This window comes from Archocentrus centrarchus, chromosome 22, assembly GCF_007364275.1.
Source record: "Archocentrus centrarchus isolate MPI-CPG fArcCen1 chromosome 22, fArcCen1, whole genome shotgun sequence".
Lineage (NCBI taxonomy): Eukaryota > Metazoa > Chordata > Actinopteri > Cichliformes > Cichlidae > Archocentrus > Archocentrus centrarchus.
The window spans coordinates 19,570,340-19,591,435 of record NC_044367.1 but is presented as its reverse complement, the minus strand read 5'-3'; the positions used below and the strand labels follow the sequence as shown (position 1 = coordinate 19,591,435).

Below are 21,096 nucleotides of genomic sequence, written 5' to 3'. Positions count from 1 at the left end.
CCACAGGTCATCTTTAGGAGTTTAATCGCAGTTTGGTTAAAACTTCAGTTTTTCTTTAAAGGGGATGAATGAAAAAAAAAGACTTTTTCTTTAAACATTACACCTTTCACCAGACTAGCATGCTTTAGCTATGCGTTAACAGCTTCATATGAGTTAGTTCACATGGATGATTGAACTGTGATGGGACAGACGATTATGTTTTTGGTTTCAGAACTGTTACAGTCTGAGTTTAATCAATTGGTGCATGAAGATAAATCCTTTGGGTGTCAGCAGGGAGTTCTTTAGGTGGTGTGGTTGTGGTCTGAGACATCTGGAATCAGATTTGTCCCAGTTCATTCTTGGATGTTTGATTGGATTGCTATCTGGGGAGTTTGGAGGCTGCTATCAGGGAGTGATGTAGACATGAGGAGCATGCTCTGTCTAGTATAATAGTTATAATATATTATAACAAGACTATCAATGCTGTTGGTGGTCTTAATGCTGTGGCTTGTCATTAAATGACATATTAGCAGTCCCAACCAGGGCTGCAACTAATGATTATTTTCATTATTGATTATTCTGTCAAAAAAAAAAAATTGGACTAATTCTTTAATAGATGAAAATACCAAATATTCTATGAAAGCCTGCAAAATGTTTGTCAGTTAAACTGTTCTCACATAATTTATCATAAAGTTGACAAATCACAGTGTCTTATTTTGTTTGACACACAGACCGAAACCTCAGTTTAGTGTTACTGGATATGGAGAAACCCACCAAGCCTTATAGAAGATGAACTTGGAATTTTTAATTAATTTTATTTTTTTTTATTTTTTTTGGATGGGGGGGGGGGGGGGGGGTGTCATTTGGTACATCGACTCTTAAATATCAGATGGTTAATTTTTCTGTGAATTGAAATTAAGTCATTAATAAATACTTTTATTTAAACTCCATCTCCTGGCATCATTCTAATGAAAATGGACTTCCCTCTCCAAAAAAAAGCTCCTCTGTGTCTGGCAGTGATATTATCCTTTTAGATTACGTCTGAAGTGCAGAGCCTTTCAACAGCAACTCAGTGTACTGTCTGTTTCCCATTTCTTGTTAGTTTGTTTTTGTTTTTAACCTTTTTTTTTGGACTATTTTTCTTCTTCAATTACACAAATATTCTCATGTGCAGTAGATGACTGCCTTGCAATATATTACAGAATCTCCGTATTATACCATTGTTATCATGGGCAATGTATCATATTGCAAAATGGTATGATATTGTGAAAAACACATTGCTTTCCTTAGTAATAATGTAATATTTATAAAACACAGCCTTATGATTTCATAATGGCCATGAAATTATAGCCAACATTATCATTTTGTGCTATGTTTACCAACATGATGACCTGTTCTCCTTTAAGGGTTTAGAGTAACTTTACCTTTGCAGCAGTAATAAGTAAGTAAGTAATTAATAAGTAAGTTTAGCCATTAAAAAGTCAAATTATAGTACAGGGGCACAACTAATGATAATTTTTAATTTTGATTAATCTAGAGATTATTTTCTTAATTATACGGCTCATCAGCTTATTAATAAAATTTCAGTTCATGACCAAAAGATATAATTTTGAGACAAAGATTGAACAAAAATCTAACACCTGAAAAGATAGAAATGTCTGCCAAGTTTGGTTAAAACCAATTAATAATTAATCCTGGTATTTCTTTTTTTTCCCTTTTTGGGATTGTTACTTTATGATATTTCCTTCAGTAAAATGGAATGGAAACTCTGACTGCACAGTACAGGTTAATGATACTGTGAAATAAATTGAAGCCACAGAAACCACATTTGCTTTTCACATTTATTTTCCCTGCTGTTGTTGCATACTGCCAACGTATTGCATATAGCGTAATAAGCTAAATATTATGTGGGTTGTGCATGTTTATAGGTCCACACAAACACTGTCAAACCACCTTAAGGAGGCTGCAGAAAAATAACTCCCCTGATCCACCATACTGCTCACCACGTGATGAAGCTGACTAAAGCGTTTCATGCACACAAGCCTGGCACATTCCAGGAAATCACTCCCTCTGCTGACGGTGGTGGGAGAGCTGCTGCGTTTCAGGTGTAGCTCATCTGGCAGAAGTTTCAGAGGCCTGCCTCCAGAGAAAGAAAACAAACCCCTGATCTGCTTTCCCGCGAACGGCTCCCAGCGAGCCAGCCAGCGGCCTCCAGGAGGTTGTCCAGCCACTCCGGCCCCTCGGACCAGGATGTTTGGGTTAGAAAATGACTTTGCTACTCCCTCAGCCCCTTTCTCTAATTGCCCCAAGGGTAATTACCTTGTCTCCTTTCCACTTAAGAGAAACCAAGAGCCATACTGTTATTGTATCAAGTAGAAAGTAAAGGTTGCAAAAATTTGTAAAATTGCCATAATCATTATCACAGTTACTAGAATAATAAATTTATTAAATCTGAAAATATAGGTGATGTAAATATGAATGAACTATTAAAATAAAGAGCACTAACAACTGGCAGTCTAATAACAGATCTATTTACATTCTCCTGTTTATACAGCAGCTTATGGAATGACCTAAGAACTAAAATAATCCCGCAGAAAGTACTTTACTAACACCTTAACATAATCATAATAAAAACAAAATTTGCAAAACCACAGTTGTCTAAATAAGATCACTCAAGACTTTTCTCTCAATTAAAAAAAAAGGAATACCCTCAATTTAAATTCTAAATATGATGGGGAATGGGGGGGTGGGGGGTGGGCCATAATCGCAGAAGCATGACTGTGTCATTCTGCCTTCCTCAGCCTCGGGACTGATAGATTGGTGCCGAGTGCAGTTTCTCCCTTGGGTGTGATATATCAGGCTGCAACGGTCCAAGTACCATTATGAAACACACCCGAGAGTACCGCAATTCAGGAAGGACCAGAACACCAACGGAGCTCTCAAAAGATTTCGCCTTGTGCGGTATAGGCAAAGATGCAGGAAAATTTTGTGACTGATTCCCCTCTAACTGCAACAGACTACGTGCAAACCTGGGAAAAAAAGAAAAATACAAGTTCAAATTAGAATATGGAAAATTATGGGCTCAAATATGTAAGAGATGTGAAACGTGTTCAGCTACAGTTATTGCTGGATTCACGTTCTCCTTTTTGAAGACACTAACATCAGTGCTTCGCTATACAAACAGCTGTCCACCTGTGTGTTCCTTTAAAGCTTCTGGGGGATTCTTATCGAGAAAGCATCTGTTAGAGCCTCTGATTACAGAGCTGCCCAGCTGAGCGCTCGCACTGTCAGACTGCTGATAACTTAACCTTCCTCTGTCCCATTTCTCGGCCACTGCTTTGCCTCCTGGACCCGCTTCAAACGGCGCAGAGCTGCTAGGCCAGCGCACTGTGAGGTCTCTGTTCTACTGAATGCATCTCAGTGTGAACTCTTGTTTTAGAACTCACACAGGCCATAGAAAATACACTCTGTGTCACATCTGAGTCACGATTTGGAACTCAGAGTGGGATGAAACCATTTTAAAGAATCATTGTGCTGAAGGAAAGCTTTGGACGCCTTTCAGAATAAATGTAGACAAAGTCTGCTGCGCACCTTAATCGTCGTGGTAATATTAACATTTCCAATGACACCTGCAGCAAACTAAACACAGATGTGAAGGATATCTCAGACTTTGAAAGCTGTAAGTTCTGCTAAAGTGAAATTATTTGCACATGCAAGTGAAAGGATCCGCAACATTATCCATCTTCATATTACCTTAAAATCCATTACCTTAACCATGCTTTACTGCTAAAAGTGCAGCTGAGAAAAGAAAAAGCCCTCAACTCCACACACAGGTCAAGAGCAATCGTATTCACAAAATAATTTAATCAATTAAAAAATAAATCATTTGAATCCTCATTAAATAGCAGTGTGGCAAATTAATGCCCACATTTGAAAAGCCTGGATTGTTTTCCTTCTTCTATGCACTGATATGTTACTCTCAGTATTTTTTTATCAGAAATGAAAACCAGATACAATCATAATACATAATTGTCCTCAGAGCTGCAGCTTTAACCAACAGATGAACATTAACACACTAACACACTGCTCTTTTCTACAACCTGGCAGCTTCCTTTCAAACCCCATTGCTTATCCTTATTTCAAATAAATTGAAGAGAACTGGTGCATACTTCTCACTGTTCTTCAAAAACTCTTTCCAGACTGTGACATTTGTGTCCACTTTGATTTCACTGCAGGACGCTTTGATTTCAAAATGATAATGAAATGGTAAACAAATTCCTAACATGACCTTTCATTCAGTTTTGTTTCTCATTATCAAATTTTTCCTCATCCTCTGCCAGAGTCCACTTAAGTATGTCATCCTCCGACCACTCAAGATCAGAAATAATACAAAGTGTCTATAAATTTGAGCTTCCCTAATTAAAGCCTTGCCCCAAGACATGTTCCTCGCATGGCCACCAGGCACGGGATACGTCCTCTGAAACGACACAAATTGGCCCATGAGCACAACAAATTACATTATGATTACTGCACTGGCCCAAACACTGTTCATCTTGATAGAGTTAACCCAAAGTGGCTAAGCCTGTCTCCCAACTGCAGAGCTAAAAAGGGGAGAAAGAATTACAGTTTTTGGCCAGGACTTACTGTAAAAACCTGTGTTGTAAATTTCCAGCTCATCCAGAGAATCACAGGGCAGACACACACACACATACACACACAACCGTCAATGCAAACGCACGCACACACACACACACACACACACACACACACACACACACACACACACACACACACACAACCATCAATGCAAACGCACATACACGCACACACAAAACCATCAATGCAAACGCACACACACACACAACCATCAATGCAAACGCGCGCGCGCGCACACACACACACACACACACACACAGAGAAAGAGCCATGTAATTCAGGGTTTTTAGTTTGTCCGGTTTTGTTTTTGTTTTTTTGACAGTACTTATTATGTTTATTTATATTTCAGTACTTACAGCAGGAGCATGGAGGGTTTGTAATTACTGTATCTGAACTCTTGTATCAAATTCAGTTGAAATAACATGAGGTTTGCTGTGGCCTTGGCTTTTTTGGGGGAGAAGATTTCCTGTAACAAAACAAAAACTATTAAACAAGCGATCAAAAACCAGTGAGCCTGAAAAATTAGCATTAGGAATCCATCCAGTGGTTACCTCCACCGCAGTCGAAAAGGCCCATATGTCTGACCTGCTACCAACTGTGGCTATGAGTTACAGGGCAGGAGGTTAAATGCCCAATTCCAGACTTTTCAACACATGTCAGTGTTCATAGGGAACAAGGTGCTAGAGGATAAACAGAGGACATGTTGTTGCTCTTGAGTCAAAATCCCAAAAAAGAGACTTTGGAATTTTAATTTGCAAATATTCATAAACGTTCAAGGTAGCAATGTCCTATCAAACATCTGTATGCAGGGATGGAGAGATGACTGACAGCTGCTCTCCAAAGGAAGAGCTGGTTTCTACTGTGACTTAATTATGAGGTTGAAATCTCAAAAATATATCTGAAAACATAATCCAGATGTATGCAGAACACACACACACACACACATGCACTTAAGTATATCTACTTCCTTGGATGCAGTTGCACGCATGTCCACGCAAACACTTGCAATTATATCCAATTTCCCAGCACAAATTTCTCATCTGGATGCACATACACACAAAAACAAACAAACAAACACATACACTTGACCGTTTCGTGGCATGACAACACAGCCCCCACACACGCGCAGCTATTTCCTTCACACGAATGCATAATTCAGCTGCATACAAACACACACACACACACACACACACACACACACACACACACACACACACACACACACACACACACACACACACACACACACACACACAGATTTGATTCTCACAACTGTAAACTCAAAGTTTCTTACAAGGTCACTCTCTTTTTGCCCCCTTCACTACTTAGTCTAAGTGCTCAATTAAGCATAGCTTGTTGAGCTGATTTTCCTCCCAGTTTTATTATTGTTGCCATGTGCTGCTCTATGAATGCTTTCACTTTTCACTTTTGTATTTTAGCGTGATCTCAGTGCTTCTTTCACATCTGTCCTCCACCTAATTTTGCATGCTATTTTATGCTCCCCACACGTACAGTGCATAATGATTACGTGTACAGCTGGCACGCTGACTGGTACAATGTCATGTGGCGAAAGGTGTAGAGGGTCTTTGTGATCACCCTGTTTGCATTATGAAATCATGCAATGATGCAATGAAACACCATTTGTGCCACAATCTAAAAATCAGTTGCCTGTAGTGCACTGTACTGTTTTTAATAAAAGGTACCTCTAAATAGGAGGCAATGATCCAGAGAAAACCTCCCATGTTGAGCAATTATAATTTTCTTCCTGAATCCATGCTTACTATAACAGTATAATTATTATTATTATTCTGAGAACTTGCATGTATGATAAATGTCCTGTGAGTGCAGGCTCTGAGGCCAGGCTTGCTAAGATATATGTACGGTACTCTAACTTAATAGTGCAATGATGCTTAATAAACAAACGCATCATCACATAGATCAGACTGACTATAACTGGTTGTAATCATGTTATTGCAGTAGCCACATCCAAAATCACTGTTATATCAATTCCAGTAAGTGCCTATTGGCAGAATGGACAGCTGAATTATTAAATCTTGCATGCTCATGCTGACAATGTTAGGAGAATCTTGTCGGGACTTTGGCTGCACTTGACCTTCCACACATGTTGCACAAAACAGGGGGTCCGCTTCAGTCACGTTCTCACCAATGAAAACACTGTCTGGTTTAGACAAGAACACTTCCTGAATAGAGCATGTAGGAGGCAGGACATAATACACACACACACACACACACACACACACGCACACACGCACACATGCACAAACACTGAATTCACCAGACATTCCCTTAGTTACAATCAAGAAATGTTCAGAGGTACAGTGCATGTGAAAATGGATGCAAATAGCTTTATATTTTCACACTCAAATATTTTATTTATTTATATATATATATATATATATATATATATATATATATATATATATATATATATATATATATATATATATATATATCTCATGTTCTTTAATGTTTCGGGCAATCATAATGTTTATAGCTGTTTGCTTTGTGAAGAAAAAGGAAAAATAACTATTACTGGGCTCAGTTTTCAACAATTAAAATCAAAGATTTATTGAGCACTGAAAAGCCTGAAATTGCATTAAGTGTTATGGCTGCAAAAGAATATGTGTAACAGAACACTGCACGCAATTATGCAGTCATTTTAATAAATTATGCAGTTTTGTATCACCCATACATGCCACTGGACTTTCCCTGACTAACAATGCTGATTCAGAAGACACTGCGGCGTGCGCGTCCACCCCTGGCTCGCTCCCAAAGTTAAACCGTGCGCGTAACCGTGTTCGAGCAAGTACGATCCGGTAATTGCGCTTCACGTCTTGGCTGGACTCATTTCACACACAGTCTTCCTCTGGGTTCTCTCTCCCCAACGCTTGGCCTCCTCCGACCTCTAGAAACTCCACCAGTGAAACATTTTCATAAATCACGTCATTAAGATAACGTCGCGAGCGCGTCTGGAGCTCATACATCAGATCACATCACTAAATTGGGACTTTTTTTTTTTTTTTTTTAAATAGTCTACCTGCCAACTGAAGTCTTAAACGCATCAGTAAATTACAGGAATATGCTACATCTTAAACTAACTCTATTGTTCTTTTTAATAGAGAATTTAAAAATAAAAACAGTGATTGTTTAAATCCATTTCAGCTCTGTTTTACATTTTACACTCGGAGACTGCAGGCCTGTCCAGCTGCGTTAAAGACTCCAAGATCTGACAGAGACAGGTCTCAGTTCGAGTCAGGGAATTTCAGTGAATACTGATGGCTCTTGTCAAAATAACGATGATTCACATGCAGCCTAAAGCCTTATAAGACACTTAACTTGAAGGCTAAAGTGAAACAGTCAAGATTTTGCTGCTGGCATTAAGACTTAAACGCTACTTTAATACCTTAATCACGGAGGTTATTTTCATGGCCATGATATGTTTATGGTGCGCGTACCGTTATGCAATTTTAAATAAAGAAAAAAAATTATGTTTAGATTGTGTTCAGTGTAGGGCAACTGAAATATTTTTGATATTTCTGGCACAGGCGCATTGCTGTGAAAACGCAGTTGCAGCGATTGCAGCAGGGAGTCAGGACACACGACCGCCCGCGCCCTGTCCTTAAAAGCACAAGTGGGAAGCTGAGGTTCCTCACGTCTGGCCCCCAACGAAAAATCACCACAATTATGTCCGCTTTGTGTGCGTAAGTAGTGGACAGTATATGCCATTTTGTTTTGGGGAGATAGTGCAACAGTTTTGGGGCTATAGAATAATTTTGTACGTTAAAATATATCTTGGAGAAAGATTTTTTAATATGTTTCATTTATGATCTGCAGGCTAATTCAGGCCTAATCATACAGCTCTAAAATATATCAACCGATGCCACGAAACTGTGCAAAAGCATTCATTATTTTATCATCAAAAAATTTCAGCGCCAGTTAACCTTTTGGCTTCTAACTATTTTGGGATGCGAGGCATTTGTAGTGCATTAATTAGACTACCATTAAACTTAATGCCTGTTCGCATTCACTTAATTTCTTATGGCATTGCGATCATTCACATCTACCGGGGAAGGTAATTAGTTGACGGAGATAATAAATCTTCGGTGTTTGTTTTAGGATTGATTGGTGTGTTGTACTTCTTCCACATTAAATGAGGGGTTACTTTAATTACATGCTGCACACCCTGAAGCGTGCAATTTATTCCTAAAGAAACATCGGGAGAAATTCACTCAAATTCATGTGTGAGATCACTTCGATCGAGAAATTGGTTTGCCTATCAGTCAGGAAGATTCCAGCAAGCTCCACTCCGAGTAAATCCCGGTCCTTTTCCGAGAGAAGAAAACACGCGAGTCCGGATAAGTAGTCATCCTTCAGCACTATCATGGCTCATTTTAGCCAAGCCATCCACGACCCCATGGGTGGACATGTGCCTGTCAAACACGGAGCAAAAAATGCAAAAGGGTGCTTTTTTAATGTAAGCCAAAGCACACATTAAATATGAAGGATTTGAGCCGCCGCATGCCGTAGGCTGAGACAAAAAAAAAAAAAAAAAAAAATGATGAGAGGCAGAGAGAGCTGATTTAGAGGAATAGGCCAAGAAGCACCCCATCCAGAATCAACATTACTTCAAACATGAGGTCATCTAAACATCTGTCTACAACATGTCCGCCGGGAGTTCAATCAAAGCTCCGCTGAAACATGTAGGCTACAATTGTTTCTGGAAATAAATATTAGGCCTAATTCGGCTATGATTGGTGCAGCCGCTCGGGAATCGCGGAGAAAAAAAACACTCTTCCCTAAACTGCAGTCAGTGGATAACCCCCACTGGACACACACACACACACACACACACACACACACACACACACACACACACACACACTTTTGTTTGACTTTATTTATTTGATTCCTCCTCTCTTCTTTTCTTCCTCTCCTACATTTAGGCTAAGTGGCTTTATTTGTTCTTTCCCGACTGATTTCAGGTCCGCTGTTTAAAACCAATTAAATCAAAGGAGCTGCGGTGCGGTCTGAGCGAGGCTCTGACAGTCTGGAGGGAGAGCTGCAGTAATCACACGCGGGGCGTCTGTCTCATGTCGTCACAGTCCATTTGCTGGAGACGGATCGATTTACTCATGAAGTTTTAAAAAAGCACCTACCGAGGAAATAACAAAAGACTTTGAGAAAACATTACAGCAAAGGGCATGTAACTGGATAGATTTTCTATTTTTATATTTGGTTCATTCGGTACTTAATCATAATGACTGCATTATTTTTAATATTTATGCCCTTTCTTCAGTGTTACCCACTCTTTATTTTAGCTCAAATTAAATGAGTTATATTATGTGCTTTTTTTCCAAATAAGAAAAAAATAAGCTGCCTGTAAGATGCAGAGCACTCATAAATTGCTATTATCTCCTTGCAAGGTAGTGACTGAAACTTGGCCTCTAAAAAGTTGCAACGTCCCTTTACCAAGAAATTAAACATAATAGGCAACTACTGCCCCCCTGTGGACAACATTTAAATGGACATTAAATATAAAACAATATTAACGGATTAATGAACGAAATTGATACGTTTTACCTACTTAATAACAAGCAAATGGTAGTTAATAAAAACTAAAACATGTATAGCATGCATAAAATACATATTTAGTCAAATATACCACTACAACAAGAATGTGGAGGCTTTGCTGGATATGTTAATTGAGATTAGGACGTGACTGAGAGTCAGCTGCCCTCAAAGTGTAAAGTTTCTATAAAAAAATTAGCGAATAAATGCATATTAAAATTAATTAATAAATAAATAAGCAAAAAAAAAATGAAATACAATACTGAAACTAACAAAAACAAAACAATCAATAAAAACAAAATAAACAAGCAAACCTGCTGTGGAAACCTACTAAAACTAAACTGAATAAACAAACAAACAAACAATAATAAAACAAAATTTGATTTGATCAATTTAATGTAAATACTGGCCAAGAATACAAAACTATAATAAAATTTTGTGCAGAGGATTTTTTTTTTTTATTCCTAAGCATCATGAGAACCTTGAAGATGTATCCTGTAGGGGACTCTCAACCTTTAATGTTGCAAATCAAGGAAACATGAAAAGTTACATCTTAAAAGTGAGACTGGAATTAGACAATGTGTCACTTTGGTTTATAAAAGTTTCGAGGAACAAAAAGTTAACAAAAAGCAAGTATTACACACACACACACACACAAAAAAAAAAAAAAATGGATATTCACCAAACAGATACACAGACCCCACACAGACTGCCAGCTTATCAGAGTAAAGAAGTTCACAACCAGTCTTTACAAAGAAGTGGAGCTCAGTCAGAGCAGTGACCTCATAAAAAGGTCAAAAATAGCTGTTTGCACCTAGAATGACAAACTGAGATCAGATCACTTTACAGAGCAACGAATGCACCTTTCTTCACTTAAACCACATTTACCTAAAGCCCCGTGACCAGGTTGTACATAAATTATCACCAGTGAATTGAGATTTAAAAAAAAAAAGAAAAGAAAACCTCTGGAAGTAAAGAGAAACAGTGAGGTCTTTCTAACCCGCTGTCCCCTGTATGCCCCCATCACAGACGAGAGCCCCTAAACCTCAAAACAGGAGGTTGTCAGACCCAGGGGACTTGTGAGGAGTCAAGAAGGATGGACAAGCTGTAATAATATATATGACACATAATTTCTCAGAAAAGAAAATCTACATAATATCATCAAAGATGACTAATGCCTTGAATAGTTCACAATTAGCTGAATGTTTATTGAATTATTATTTAAAAGGGTAAACTCTGTGAACAAAAGTCAGATTTGGATTTCCAGACCATTATCTCCTTTATTTCTGGGTTCTGGGTACTACTACTGGGGTCATTTTCAAAAAGAGCTTTGTAAGTGAATAAAGTATTGGAGCAAATGACTGGACTCCTAGAAACAGAGTCCAAATATTTGGCTGTAAAACACCTGGAACACAGCATAATTTTTTTACAGAAACTTCTGATTCTGTATGATTTTGGCAGTTAGGTTAGGCCTTTAACTTCAATAACACAAGGGAAGACTGAGAAGATAATTTGGCTTTAAATTAATAATGACAAATGTAGTATAGGAACAAACTGGTCATTGCAGTCACAAAGGGCCGCTACCCACTTCTAGCATTAACAACAAAAAAAAAAGTAAGAACAATAGCATGACATCTGAAGCAAGAGTTTAGCCCAGAACAGCAGACTGCAACTCAGGAAAATGGTTACATTCTGACCACGCACATAAGAAATGAGACAGAGGAAAGAGATGGCGTGTTTTAGGCTTTACTTTCATCTCAACAGAAGATATTTTGGTGAAAGGAATTAAAATCTGGTGCTGGCCACAAACAATTTTGAGCAAGTGATTTCTTAGGTATTGATCATATAGCTGATTTGTGCGATGGAGTATTTTATATCTTTTTAGTCAGATGGTCAAATTTAAGAATGTAAAAGTAGTATGTATTTCAATACAAATACCAAAGATTTGTACTGAAAGTCTAAGAGATTGATAAAGATTCTAAAGAATATTTTCGCATCTCTAAAGTGAATATTTTTGGTCCAATTTTTTCAATATTAAGGAAATATATGTTGAAATGATAAGATTTAGCTAAAGACTAAATGTGGCCCCAAAAAGGGAGCACATCAACAGCAGCCAGTAAAATAAAACATGAAAATAAAACTGTAACTATAAATTTCACATAAAATAAAAAGAGCATCATGCTTTTATCATATTTTTCATACAACTGTAAAACTGACACTTCAGTCCACAAACAAGCAGCAGTTAGATCAAAGAGGAACACAACCTGATAAAGCCCTAAACAAACTATCTTTATGCAGCAAAGGACTTTAATCAAGCATCGACAGTACTTTCATTTTGCAATTTTTTCCCCCATCACATTCAACGCAGAAACTCACACAACTGCAAGCTCAAACTGTCAGACAGTGAGCTGCACATCAGGAGTAATGGAAACTAAAGCTAAAGTTTCACACTGGTTGTTTTTAAAGCGTACGTGATTCCTCAAATTCACTGACTAACCATAAGCACCAAATATATTCCAGCAGCTGCAGAGTCACTGACAACAGCAGAGACGTCTGCTTATTCGTACCAATCGTTTCCTGGCTCTCCTACTAATGAAAACTATAGTTTTATAAATGCACTTCTCAGAAAAATGTACCAGCATAACAAGCAGTGGATGCAGATTTTCTTGAAACATACATATTGTAACTGATGAAGAAGTTATTCATATTTTTGACAATTGAAATGTAGTACTACTACTACTGTTACTACTGTAATTAAACTGTGAACTCAAGAAATATGGCAGAATTCAAATTTTTGAGAATATAAATTTTATATGTACTAATGATTTACAGTTAAGCTGAAGTAGTAGTTTTTTTTTAGGAAAGCAGTAAACCATCCCTTCTGATGCTGCAGTTTCTGGCATTTAATCAGATAAATAGCTAATTACAGTTGTCTTCTTTTTATGAGAGATTATCTCTTCAGGTGCAAGACACACTGAAATTAGCTATAGATTTTTCTTTTTTTAATGAGCAGAGCATCAGTCTGCATACCCCTATCTGTGCAAACATACACCCACTTCCCTCGTGCAATATAAAGGTAAATAATTCACAACCCAAATGACTTAACTGCAAACATAAGAAGAAAAAAATAGAACGTCTCATTTTTTTATTCCACAAATATGTAAATATTTTAGCTTTGAGGTCCCTGTGCTGGGGTTTTCTAAAGATCACTGAGTGTGGATCGTTGAGTGAAGAGGCTGTCTGGGAGCCCAGTGACTAAAATGGATGTAACATTTAAGCACTTAATCTTTTTAGAACGTAAGATTCATGTCACCGATTGCTATGAAGCTGTTATTTACTCTGTGTTTACTGTTCACATTTAAAAAAAAAAAAAAAAGTTGCTTTTGTTGTTAGGTCTTCCTCTGGCCTGATGATAGGAAGGATACGTTGTGTATTTCATAATTCTTTCAAGTGTCTTTTATCCATAGAGGTCAAGGTTGTTCAGTTTGGCCTTGTACTTTTGCAACTGTTACCTACTGAATTTGGGCTGGGTTTTTCTTTTTTTTTAAACTTAAACTTTACCAAATGTTTCATTTGGGAGTCTTTAGAAAAGCTACATTCTAGCTCCAACTTTGTGAAATATTTAGAAAATTTGAGATAATTAGGCCCGAGCCTCCCGAAGGGATCGACGAGGAGCCTATTGCATTCGACTTTGACAACTGACCCTCAAACAAGGTAGGTCAGATCGAACGCTTCTCGAAAACGTATATATGGGGGTGAATGGAACAGCCCATAATTGATATCGTTAGCGTCATGAGATAGCTTGCGTGACGAAATTGCGCTCGTCATTGACAATGGACCTCATGACAACGTGGGTCGTGTCGAGACGTTTCCGAAAACGTATATATGAAGGTGACTGGAAAGGCGCATTATTGGAATCGTTGGCGTTCTTCATTATTATTTCTTCTTCTTATTATTATTATTTTTCTTTCTGAGTAAACGATCGCTAATTTGACCCCCTGAACATATATGAAAACTCACCAATTTTTGTATACAAGCCAGGTCTGGTGAAAAATTTTGTTTTTAATGGTGCCATTAAAAAACACAAAAATGTGGCGAAGCCCCACCCCCTAGAAAATGCAAATTTTGCATTCCTATGGGCGGGGCTAAAATTTATTTTGTCATAAAATCAAAGAATTTGGGTCAGAGAGAGATCATGTGAAGACCCACAAAAAATGACAATATGGAGTTGCCGCCTGACAAACAGGAAGTCGGCCATCTTGGATTGAACTTTGACCTTTGCCAAGTCAGCGTTTTTGCACACCTCGTATTTGAATCAGCTTGTCCTAGGGCGTTGAACCAACTGACAGCAAAATCGCTGAGGATCATCTGCACAAGTGGGGCATCAAAAGTTCTGCGGGGTTTTATAGAAAATTCAACGGTGTTTCCATAGCAACCGCATGCATTTGGGCTTCGTTTTTTTTTTCGCCGCAAATTTGTTTCTGCATTCATTCACACAATCTTTGGGCGATCAGCCTCAAAATTGAATAACTTGTGTACTGAACCAGCCTGAACCCACAATATTCTTGACATCATCCTGATCAAAAAAGCCAATCACACCCATACTCTATTTTCTAACACGTTGCCATGGCGAAGCCCGAAATGCCCCATTTTATTCTTATGGGAAAAAGTGAAATTTCTCCAATGCTAAAATTTCAGCTTAGTTTGCCCAAAATACATGAAATTTGATACACACATTCTGTATGTCGGCCTGAACAAATAAGTCAATCACACCTATATCATATTTTGTTGCCATGACGATCCCAAAACTACCCCATTTTATCCCTATGGGAAAAAACTTAAATTTTCTGCGATTGAAAAATGACCCTTTCTCTCTCAAAAATGCATAGAAAGGCATGAAATTTGGTACACACATTCTTCACATGTCCCTGAATAGAAAACCTACAGGTGAAAATGATGTAATATGTAAGACGTTGCCATGGCAAAGTCCGGAATATGGCATCTTTTTCGTTTAGTTAGCCAATTCATCCATTTCAATATCTCACATGTAGCAGCTATAAAAAGGGCTAAAGCTGGCACGGCTGGAAATGATGGGTTCAAATCGGCACCAGCACTTGGGCGGCGGCCGGCGAGGGCCTATTATCGCTGCTTGCAGCTTTAATTCAAAATGATCTTATCTAACAGAAACATAGTAAAAGTAAGGCAACACCTACATTCTCTGTGTACAAAAAATTAACTGTAATAGTCACTGTATTGGTTATAAATATATTTTTGAATACTAATAATAGTTTACTAGTATGATTTAAATCCATTTTAAGCAGTTTGAAAGCATGTCTGGAGACATTAAAAACAGCAGACTTCTTCAGCCTATTCTAGGTTTACCAAAGACATATGTGAGAGTTGCTGGAATAAAAGTGACAGATGTGAGTTTAACACGTGTCAAAAATTTGCAACCATATGTGCCTACTTCACTGCTCTTGAGCTCCATATTTAATGTTACGTGACTTAAAGCAACTTTAACGGGAGTCAGCATCTCTCCATCCTTCAGTGCTCATTAAGAAGAGTATCACCAAAATAGAAACTGAGTTTCTATTTTGAACATTTTACCTAACTGATAAACATATGCAGCCATCCAATCAACCATCCAATACTACACATCTCCAGGACTATTAGCCTGCTACGTATACCAAGAAAAACTTTTTCGTTTTACGCATGCGTACAACTGGCTTTGTGTCCCGGCGGTTCTTCCCAGACGACCTCCAGCGTTTGAGGAGGGTGGGAAATATCTTGGTAGCACAAGCAAATCTTTGGGACGTACGGACAACAACGAGAAGCATCTCGTAGCGTTCTCCGGCAGAGTAATGGAGGAGTGCGCCTGTGCTTTTTGTCTAGCGGTTAACATGTAGCGATGCTGCGTTCACTTTACTGCAGAACTGTTGCGTAATTTGAATAATTCGTCTGCATCGAAAATATAAATATAGAAGTTAAATGACTGTTGGACTTACCAGCGGATCCACCGGCGATAACCTGATGAGAGGCTTCTCGGAGCATGCTCCGTGGCTTTTTGGCTGTCATTTTTAGTGTTTTAGATATCCTGTCACAGCAAACACAGCCGCAAGCTGTTACACGCTGTCTAAGGTTATTGCTACTATCGTATTAAGGCCGTCTTATGCTTGCGTCGGTGCAAATTAACGCCCGACGAACCTGTGGGTTTTGTGCTTTTCGGCGACGCTGCTCGGTGCTGGCTTGCCCCGTGTGGCTCAAGTTGACTCAGAAGTTTCTGAGCTCCCGTAGCGGCAGTCCACGCTGGAGTCAGCGCAGCAGCGATATCTCCACGAGTGCGCCCAGACAGTGCTAGGCTAGGCTAATGTGGAATCATTTACCCCGACTACTGGTTCACGTTTACGTCCCACTATTTGACTAGTTTAAATTAATATTTAATTCGGTCAGTGATGACCCTAAGGCAAATAATCACACATTGAGATATTCTATTGTAGGAAATAGATAAGCTGATATTTATTATTCAGTTTGTACATTATATTAACTAAGCATAACTAATAAATCATTTGTGTAAATACAGGCTTTTGTACAGTAACTAAATTAAGATAAGGTTTATTTGTCACATGCAGTCACACAGCACAGTGCACAGTGAAATGTATTTTGTAATTGCAGCCGATATTAAGGTACAAAAATATATAAAACAAAATTCTAGTCGTTGGTATTTACACAAGGGCATGTTAATGCAGCTGTAACACTAAGTGCATGGCATGGTGTAGTGTAAGTCAAACAGAATAGAATAATTGGCTTCTACACACTGAGGCTGGTTTGAAAAGGGCCGCTCGCAGGCATTTTGTGTCATATTAAGGACGGGGAGTCTAGAAGCAACCTACTATACAAAGACTCTTAAATAATAATAATACTTTTAAATAATAATATGATATTCTGGCATTATCCTTCCTCTAATACATCTATGATGTAATTGGCATGCACCATTTCCACCCACCGCACTTACACTGCAGACGTGAACTTGGACATCACCTGCCAGAAGTGACTGTGAGAACACAACAATGTGGTGCAAATCAGATCAGACAGTAGTCAATCTTTAAACAGCTTCCAGGGACAAGGTCCAAGTGACTGAGTTGTCCCTGTGTGCAAATAACACAGCTAAAGACAAATTTGGAGAACATCCCAACATAGTCTCTCCAAATTGTCCAAAGTTCATGTGTGAAAATGGTTATAGCAGTTTAAAGTCTGTTCAGGCATCATCTGCTCTCCTTTTTGGATTTGCTGTAAAGTAATTTCACATCGATGGCTCTGTGATTCAAAAAGGTCAATTAGAAGCAGCTGTTGTAGCGCGCCATTGCTTTTGCAGTTGTTTACAAAGATGCGAGATGTGCATAGGACTGACACGGTTGGAAATAATAATCTAACACTGAACAGGGCTATTTTGTGTCTAGTGCTAGTTTTGCTTACTGAAGTAGATTTTCCTGATACATTTGCACAATTAAATGGAGCATTTTTACTCATCACAATATCATTTGCTCAGTTGTTCAAACTTTTTGTTTCTCATTCCATCGCTGTGTTTTTTGTGTTATCATCTTTAAGTGGATGGATACATGTAGGATGTTAAACTGTACTCTCACCATTTTGGGGTATTTTTAGAGAACACAGAGTTAGAAAGAAAACAAAAGATAAAATCTTGAAGTCAAACTTGGCTGCAACCCAGATATATTACAAATAAAGTGCAGCTCATTAATGAAAGATGATTCTGGGTTTTTTTTTTTTTTTTTTAAAGTAAACAGTCAGGTAAGCACACATGACTTTTTATGGTTTATGTTTTAAGCTATGTACACACATAATTTTTTTGTACACATTAGGTAAATACACAGCCAATAAAAGTTTTCACTCTAAGCGTAAGTAAATGTTTAGCTTAGCACAACACTGGAATTGTTGACTATAAATTCAAAATGAGCACATGGCCATACTGCACCATGGAAAAAGTGGAAAAGATATTTTCTTTTTTTGATGAGAAATGAAGGGACGAAGAAATTTAGCAGTGAGCCCTATAATATAATTTCATTTTGTATGAGAGTAGCTATGGAACAACAAGAGCTCCAGACAAGCTATAAAAATCTGGGATTTATAGCATACACTTGGCAGGAAAATGCCATTACCACTTTGACCTCACTGGATAAGAAAAAGCAGAGCATGATAATGTATACAGGGAAGGCTGTGTACAACCAGCACAGAAGGTAAGTTTATGGACAGAATGAATGGGAAAAGAAGTGCTGTGATCTCCAAGGCAAGCTTTGGCTAGAACAGGATTTTTGTCACCACTGCTTGAACCCTTCGATTCATGAGTATACTCTACAGTACTTAGAAGGAGTGTTTTATAAGGGAAAGTGAGAATGACTGCAACAACCATTACAAATAAAGTATTATAATGACACAGTATGACACCATTCAGAGGTAAATATGTACCAAAATGTTCATGTTTGCATTGCCAAACATGATGACATATCTGAGAAATAAGTAGCTTTCAGCAAATTATAATGGAGTCAAAAAAATAATTAACTCTCAAATGTGAAAAACTACCTAAAGAATGTGCAGTACCTGACAAATAAACTTAGTTACAGTACTTTCCAGCACTTTGACATATTAAATAGACTACATTACAAAATATACACAAAAGAACAGCTAAAAGAAATCAGTACAGGATTGTACCATTTATTTTAATACCACACACAGACATACAAGCAACAATTTTTAGGATGTCTTTTAAACAATTGCAACACATTTCATTACAGTATCCAGACATACTCTGCTACACAAAGGAAACTTCTTTTTCCCCACTCAAATGTGACATTTCCTTTTAAGCAAAAGCCTCAAAATGTTATACAGAAATAAATAACTATTATGAACATTAGCAAGACAGTGGTTTATCCAAAACAATTCAAGTCATTAAAATATTTTGGTAGCACTTTTTTTTTTAAGTCCTCTCCTTTTTATTTGCCTGCTGATTATTAAAAAAAATGGTTCTAATTTTAAATATACTGTATGTTTAATTAGAGAAGGCATTTTAGATTTTTTTAATACATACAGTCTCACTTTTGCATTGCTTTTCAATTCCATTGTCTTACTGTGAAAGAACAATTTGATGAATGAATGCTACCAACAGAAAAGCAAAAATGCCATTAATTCACTGGTTAGAGCAACTCAGATGCAAATGTTTTTATATGCTGGTAAATTAAACTCTTTAGACAGTTTAACTAAATCTGAATATGTCTACTTGCAATATGGAAATCTGAATTTTCTGACATTTAAAGGACAAAAAAATTTCATTAATCAGTTAATTGAGAAAATTACAATCTACTGCATTAACTGCTAGTTGTGGCCCTACATTAGACTAATATTACATTGGGATCGTGCCTAGTTAAGAGACTAATATCTATGAATCTGTCCTCACATATGCCACATTAGCTCCTTTAGCTCCTTTCAACATATTTAAACTCTTGCTTTGTTATCATTTACTTCTGACCACTGATGATGAATAATAATAGTGACACACAGGCAGATAAACTGCGACTTCTGCAAATGGAAACATAACTGTAGTATTTCAGAAATGATTCAGATGTTGAAATAGGACATCTGAACCATTTCTGAAATCCTGAGATTATGTTTCCACTTGCAGAAGTCACAGTTTATCTGCCTGTGTGTCACTATTATTATTCATCTTCAATTTCAACCTTGAATTCAAAAGTGAACTAGCACCTATGAAAAGCAAAGTTAAAACACTCCTTTGTTGAAATAAATAATCTAAAAAGATCCTGACATTTCTAAATTCTAACTTTTAATAACAGTAATAAAAAAAAAAAAACTTAATAAAAGTATCTCTTCTCTAAGAATGAAAACTCAGGACATGCAACCCAGTGCACTCCAAATGAATGCAAACTAATAGTAACTGCTGTCATTAAACCTCCCTGTAGTAACGAGCTTTTTTGGTCTCGTCACTTTCGCAGTTCACAGTAGTGTGGGGCCCTTGGTGGTATAGTTCATGGTTGGAAAGTGCCTGCTGTCTGCGTCCCAGTGGCTGAGGGGCTGGTGAGAGGCAGACGGGAGGCTGGGGTTCCAGTGGTTAATGTAGCTGGCCATGAGCAGAGTCAGCTCCAGTATCTGATGTGAGAGTGAAAACAGAGCTTAACAGCTTAAACTCAATGATATTAATGAGTTTGATTTGATTCTAGGACGGTAGCAGCCCAGAAAATGTGAAAATCTGAGAAGGCCAACTGAATGAGGTTACCTTGATTAGCATTACATTCCTCCATATACCCTTCTGGATTTGGTTGGGACAGACCCCACTTACATAGCTCCTAAGGAGCCTCTCAAATCTAAAGGAGGAAGCAATTGCCTACAGGTCTAGGTATGGCTTGAAGCACTAGACAGCACTGAGTATAAGGATCATAAAATTTGCTAAATAGAAAAAATATATTACAATGGGCCCTGCCAACAAATTTACTACTCCTACAGTGGGGCCTCTTCACATTGGTAACAACCTAAAATACCCTTGTGATTTATGCACATGTATGAAGGCAACTGGACTTCTTTAAGTTTGTGAAGATGTTTCACTTCTCATCCAAGAGGCATCTTCAGTTTAAACAATCTTTATGGACCTTGCTTTGTGCACCGGTGCACAGTCATGTTGAAACAAGAAGGGGCCATCCTAAACTGTTCCCACAAAGTTAGGGGCATGAAATTGTCCAAAATGTCTTGGTATGCTGAAACATTAAAAGTTCCTTTCACTGAAACTAAGGGCCGAGCCCAACTCATGAAAAATAACCACACACCATAATCCCCCTCCTGGCAATTGCCAAA

General features: G+C 37.9%; 2 protein-coding genes across 4 annotated transcripts in view; both read right to left on the bottom strand.

Annotated features, from left to right (window-relative positions):
* Positions 1 to 16,594, bottom strand: part of slc25a21 (solute carrier family 25 member 21) — an 88,686-nt gene extending 72,092 nt beyond the window's left edge. For both annotated transcript variants that reach the window (XM_030718793.1, XM_030718794.1), the window contains exon 1: positions 16,230 to 16,594. In XM_030718793.1, the coding sequence (XP_030574653.1) occupies positions 16,230 to 16,299 (70 nt within the window). In that variant the 5' untranslated portion in view covers positions 16,300 to 16,594. The remainder of the gene's footprint in view (positions 1 to 16,229) is intronic.
* Positions 16,595 to 18,950: 2,356 nt separating this feature from the next.
* The window catches only part of plekhh1 (pleckstrin homology domain containing, family H (with MyTH4 domain) member 1), a 39,660-nt gene continuing 37,514 nt past the window's right edge, over positions 18,951 to 21,096 (bottom strand). For both annotated transcript variants that reach the window (XM_030719629.1, XM_030719630.1), the window contains one exon: positions 18,951 to 20,397. In XM_030719629.1, coding sequence (XP_030575489.1) covers positions 20,245 to 20,397 — 153 coding nt within the window. In that variant the 3' untranslated portion in view covers positions 18,951 to 20,244. The remainder of the gene's footprint in view (positions 20,398 to 21,096) is intronic.